The sequence below is a fragment of the Lupinus angustifolius genome, unplaced genomic scaffold, assembly GCF_001865875.1.
Source record: "Lupinus angustifolius cultivar Tanjil unplaced genomic scaffold, LupAngTanjil_v1.0 Scaffold_7_93, whole genome shotgun sequence".
Lineage (NCBI taxonomy): Eukaryota > Viridiplantae > Streptophyta > Magnoliopsida > Fabales > Fabaceae > Lupinus > Lupinus angustifolius.
Genome location: NW_017717714.1, coordinates 1 through 6716, shown reverse-complemented (window position 1 = coordinate 6716; position 6716 = coordinate 1). Strand labels below are relative to the sequence as shown.

Genomic DNA, 6716 nt, shown 5'->3' with positions numbered 1-6716 from the left:
GGAGTTAACTTGGGTTTTAAGAAACCCAAGATTTTGTATGTTTGAATGCTTTTGAATATATATGCTTATTGATGAAATGTGTTGAATATTGTATATGAATGTTGTTTGGGAACTTTTCTGGGTGCAGGTGTTTGAAAAACCATGTTTAAATGTGTTTCGTTTGTCGAAAAGGGCAAAAGTTGGTATTATGTCCAAGTCCATGTCGCTTGGGCGAGAAAATCTTGCCTGGGCGAGGGGAAGTTTTGGTTCTGGAACTCCCTCGCCTGGGCGACAAAGCCTCGCTTGGGCGAGCAAAGGTCCCGCTTAGGTGAAAAAGCCCAAGATTTCGATGAAATTCTGGAACTCTCTCGCTTGGGCGGAAAAAAAACCAGGATTTTAATGATGTCTCGCTTGGGCGAGGAAGGCTTAAGTTTAATTGAGATTTAAAGATGAATTGTCGCTTGGGCGAGAGGGCCTCGCTTGGGCGAGAGATGCCCAATTTGAAAATGGTATTGTTGATTGAATTTTCGCTTGAGCGAAGGGTCCTCGCTTGGGCGAGAGACAAGAATTGTGTTTGACTATTTGGATTGATTGGTTGAGTATGTAATAATCCTAGTATGGGTATCTGATATAAAAACTACTTTGGTATAACACCGTAATTGAAATAAAAAGTAAAGTATTCAAGGTGTTGTAATTAAATAGTCAAATTCGGAAATTAATTTTAAAGAAAGTAATCCGAGAAGGATGTATGATTTAGGGTGATGCCCAGAAAAGGATACGTGATACCACGGAGCGAGATCGTCTGACCGTAAGTGGCTTGGTCTGGGACCGTCCAGGGTGATTCAGCGATGGTCGTAGTGGTAGGGACGTTACCCTTTGAGTTATGATGTGAATTAGGGCACTGCCTAGAAAGGAAACCGGGATACCACAGAACGAGATCGGCTGACCATAAGAGGCTTGGTCGGGGACCGTCCAGGGTATTCAGCGATGGTCGTAGTGGTGGGATGTATTTCCTTTATATTACGTGTTAACGTATGATCGGGACCCACAAGAAGCATTGTTGAGGGAGATGACTTAAGGTGGGTCGAACATGGTAAATAATGGTTAAAAGTTTAATTTTGTAGTTTAATTAGTTTCATTATAAATGACTATAATAGGAACTTACTTGGTCTTCCTAATTACAGATTTAGGAACATGTAATTCCTCTGTGTATCTCTTTTTTGGTTCCCTTTTCTAATATATCTTGTGATAAAGCACAGTTGCTTAAAAAAAAGAATTAATGATTTCTTTATATGTGCCTCGATACCTTAAACTACAAAAAGATGGGGTTTGAGCCTGTGAGGTTTCTAATTCATAAACTTTTAACTTGTTTATAGATTTTAAATATCCTTTTAAACATAGTTGTGTCAATTAGAAATTTCAAAATACTTCTAGATATATTAAACACTTATTTATCATTACAAAGTTACACCCCTCCTCATATAAAGTTAGCAAAATGTAAAATATACTATGCCAAAATAAAATATTATAAATATTTCGTGTGGAAATCATATAGTATGTTGTGTGATTTGATATTTAAATAAGAGCCACTAAATTTTTAGTGAGAGTTGATAATTGTTAATTGAAAGTGAATAATATGCTGATAATATAAAATGTTTGAGAAAAATATTTATCAACTAATAATGTAAGATTTTTATATTAGCACTCCAACTTCATCATTTATAATTAATTATCATTTATTTTTAAATATATGTAATACAAATGAATATATACTCATTTATATAATTGTTTATAAGACATGTTTTCACAAATGTATTTTATGACACTAAAGTCTTTCATTTCTCTCCAAAATTCAACTTGCAAACAAACTCTTGTACTTCATGATTAAACATAATTTTTAAGTATCTTAATATCTAATACTATGTATAAAATAATTGTCTCAGGTAATATGACACTTGTCAATATCACTTTCCATGAGTGTAATATGAGCACATGTCTTATATAAAAAGATATGTCATTTTATATTAGTGTTTGTGATTGACTAAAAATAATATTTATATTTAAATTTTAAATATTTTTTAACTCATCACAAATAGTAACACATAAAAAAATATATGTATAATATATAAATGTTAAACTCATTAAACAATATTCATACACTAAATAAATATTAGATATTTTGTATTTTTTTAAAGTTGAATAAAAAATATTATTTTATTATACTAAATTGTATTTTACTATTATAGTATTTAATATTTTATATAAAATTATCATTATTTTAATATTGCCATTCATTTATTTTTAATATATAACATTTATTAATATTTTATATTAACGTTTAATGTTTTTAATGTAACATTTATTACTATTTCATATTAACATTTATTGTTTTTTTAACATAAAGTTATATATTATTCTACAAATTCTTCTGCACAACATGAATAGTAACATGTATCACAAAGTAACACATGTTATTTTTTTTGTATGTATGAAAATTTGTAGAATAATATATCATGACTCTTTTTTAATATATCATTTATAATTATTTAAATATAAAATTTAATGTAAATTATATTTACACCACTAAAATTAAGTGAACCTACGTAACCTAACCATCTTCTTTGTGCTTTCACTAATGGCTCTAAACTTATATACATAAACTACATTGAGTACCCCTTGCATGCAAAGAAGGCATGATTATCAATAATTCATATCATACTCAAATCCAATAATTCATGAAAATCTAGCAACTAAAGTTAAATGAATTTTTTGGTACTTCCAAGGATATTTTCTCACTCTTTCGAGTAAGGAACTAATCTCTTTTAGGGTGTGTGGTTGTCCCTCCCAACAAGTGTCGCCCACAGGAATCAAAATTTTGCTCATTTGAAAGTTAATGAATTTAAATTAATATAACTCATTTACAATATAAGATGTACCATTATTTTAACATTGCCATTTATTTTTAACATTTACTATTATTTTATATTAACATTTGATGTTTTCAATAAAATTTACTTTATTTTTTATTAACTTTTATTGTTTTTGTATCCTACAAATTCTTCTACACCACAAAAATAAATAGTAACATATACTACAAAATAACATATGTTACTTTTTTATATGTAGGAAGATTTGTAAGATGATATAGTAGAATGTTATATTATCACTTTTTAAAAACAATATTTATAAATATTTTAATATAAATTTATTGACATCTCTAAAATTAAATTAAACAACACAACTCAAGTGTCTTTTTGTACTTTCATAAATCACTTCAAATTTATATTCATAAACTATTGAGTACCCCTACATTCAAATGGAAAATAATTATCCATAATTTTTAATACATTGAAATCCAATAAAATTAAATTCATTCAAATCTATTAACTTAAGTTAATGGATTTAAAAGAATATAATTCATTCACACAATAAAATTTATCATTATTTTAATATTGCCCTTTATTATTTTTTAATATAACATTTATTAATATTTTATATAAAAATTTAATGTTTTTAATATAACATTTATTACTATTTTATACTAACATATATTATTATTTTTTAATGTAAAGTGATATATCATCTTACAAATTTTTGTACACCATAAAAATAGTAACATGCATCATAAAGTAACACATACTACTTTTTATGGGTAGATAGATTTGTAGGATGATCTCATAGAATGCTATATCATTACTCTTTTTTAATATATCATTTATAATCATTTTAGTATAACATTTAACGTAAATTATATTGACACCTCCAAAGTTAAGTGAAACAACACAACTCAACCATCTTTTTGTACTTTCATAAATCCCTCCAAATTTATATACATCAACTGTATTGAGTACCTTTGCATGTAAAGGGAACAAAATTATTCATAATTCATAATACATTCAAATCCAAGAAAATTAAACTCATCCAAGTTTATCCATTAAAGTTAATGAATTTAAATGAATATAATCCATTAGATAGTTTTAATAATAAATGAATTCAAATTCATACAGTATATCCAATAGATATTCGCGTATATATTAAATCGATCGAAAACACAAACATGATAACTCCTTTGTTTTTCAATTCCCTTTATTATCTCAACTCTTAAATTTTTTGTATATGTTTCTCATTCTCACATTGATTTTATATTAAATTGTGATAGTGACATACATTCTTAATAGCACTTGGTCACATGATAGTGAGATTAATAATTAGAAAAATTAGAATACATTTTTTAAAAAATGAACTTTAAAGGTGATTTTTTTTTAAATTTTTTAACAAATGCTTTATTGAAATAATGGTTTTCAAAAAGATGGTTTTCTCATATAGTACTTTTATTATTTTACCACCAACAAAAATAAGTTTCTACAATTTATTATGTTTTTTGATTTCATTTGTACTCTTTGTCACCTATCATGTATGAATGTTAACTAGATAACTTTTGATACATAATACAATGGGAGTTATGACAATAATCGTTTCTCCAAATTATTAGATGAATTGAAATCGACTTTTTATTAGATAAAGTAACAAGTTTTTTTCTCTTTATTACTTCAATAAGTTGACTTTTTTCTCTTTATTAATTCAATAAATTGACTTGATCACATGCTTCATCAAGAAATTAGTAAAATTCTCATTATCATCTCATTGTCAATCTATAAAATAAAAAATGTTTAAGTAATAACATTCTTAATAATAACATTTTAATACAAAAAATACATTATTTACAATTTTACACTTTATTTTTAGATAAAATATCAGTTTTCTATTTGTCTTATCGTGTCTTTAATTATCTCAATCAAATCTAAAAATAATGATAACAAAATGATTATTCATGTTATGTTATTCTATTTAAATCATTTATTTGTTTTATTCTTATATTATTAGCAATGACTATTTTAATGTTAAGAATAAAATAGAGTATATTGAGTTTATGTGTATGATTAACCACTATTTCCTTTACAAACTAATAATATATTTGCTAATAATAATAGTTATAGAGAAAAAGTGCACACCAACAACTATGTTTAAAATCATGGAAAATTTCCACAAGTTTCCACAAGTGTATGATATAGTATAAAGTAAAGTTCTAGTAATATAAGAATCAATGTTGCTTGTTATTTCTTATTAGATTAAAGTGCATTATATCTCCTATAGTTTATCTAAATTATATTCATAATTTTTTCGTTTCAAATATTATACTTATATCACCTTTAGAGAATTATAGTATAATATATGTATATAAATTTGGAGTACTTTGTTTATATGGAAAAAAAAGTTGGAGTCATTTGTGTCATTGCACTAAATATAGTGACGTCATTGTAATTTACTCAAAGATTGAAAATATTTAATATATTTCAATAAATATTTTAAAACATTTATTACATTTTACATATACCTTGAATCTTATCAATGCCAAATTTTAAAGAGTAAATCTTTTATCCTACATTGTATGTCATTTCACATGTCATGAGTAGTGATTGGTTGAAAAAAATATATTTATGTTAAAAGTTTAAATATTAAGTACTTTTATAACCAATCACACTTCATGACACAATATTATTAGATAGAATATGTTGTCCCCAAATTTTAATGTTCCTTTTCATTTTGCTATTTAAACTGGCCAGCCAAACCAGTTTTTCACAGTTTCAGTATGGCAATCAAATGAATAAATTGATATTTTCTGCTTCTCCTCATTTCATATTTCAACTAGTATTCCTCCATTAGCAACCTCTTCGTGTGTGTTTTGAGCTTCTTTTTCTCTCTACACTGCAAGTGCTTGCATTGTTTCTGTGGTTTACTTTTATTCAGTTCCTCTTCGTTGCTGTTTGGTGTGTTGAAGTCTTGGGTCGTTGTTGGTGGTTGGATAATTTTCGTGTTGTAGCCTTACCCCTTTCCCTTTTGTTATTTATTTTACCTCTCTTTCTCTCGGTGCATCTACTGAATTTTCGGGTGAGTTTTTATATAATTCTGGTTCTTAAAGAAGAAACTCTGAACATTTTTGGACTGGTAAATCTCCATCTCTTTTATTTTTTTTGTTCTATGTGTGAGTGATTTAAGTTTTCTTTTATCTCTATCCATTTATTAATTATTATATCCTAAATTTGTCACATTTCATTCACTTAAAAAACCCAATTATCTATCTTTCCTAACTCTTATCAAAATGAATCCTTTACCATTTACTTAAAGAATCTTTTTTTTGTAAGAGAAGTATTGTTTCCCAGTAAGCAGATTCATATTAGTTATTGATTTTTTTTATTAAAACAAAGTGCCTAATCACCGAAAAGTAGATTAATAAAGAGAGACCAAATACAACAGGAAATCCATTACAAATTTAAGAACCTATAGTTGGGAAGACCCAACCAATTTCTATAGAAATGACTATGAATAAAAGTAGGAATTGAATTCCACCAAGTATAAGTATTGGAAGAGATTCCAAACTTAGCCAAACTGTCAGCGCAAGCATTTCCTTCTCTATAGATGTGGGAAACCTTGAAGTTCATTGAAGATAGGTGAATTTTACAAATGGTCCATCTAGCCTGAAGCTTCCAAGGCACTTTGGATTTGCCATTGAAAATGTCAACCACAAGGGAAGAGTTACATTTTAGCCATATAGAATTCCAACCTTTTTTGTGAGCACATTCAATAACTAAGATTGCAGATTTCATTTCAGCATAAAGAGGATCCTTGATACCATAGGCAGCAGCAAAACAGGCAATGAAATTACCCTGGTCATCCCT

General features: G+C 27.2%; 1 protein-coding gene across 1 annotated transcript; it reads right to left on the bottom strand.

Annotated features, from left to right (window-relative positions):
- Window positions 1–6302: 6302 nt before the first annotated feature.
- LOC109337520 lies at window positions 6303–6662 on the bottom strand (the record flags this gene model as incomplete). The annotated part of the gene is made up of 1 exon (XM_019574501.1): window positions 6303–6662. A coding segment is annotated over one exon (360 nt), but the record flags the coding sequence as incomplete, so codon positions are not given.
- Between the last annotated feature and the right edge of the window lie 54 nt (window positions 6663–6716).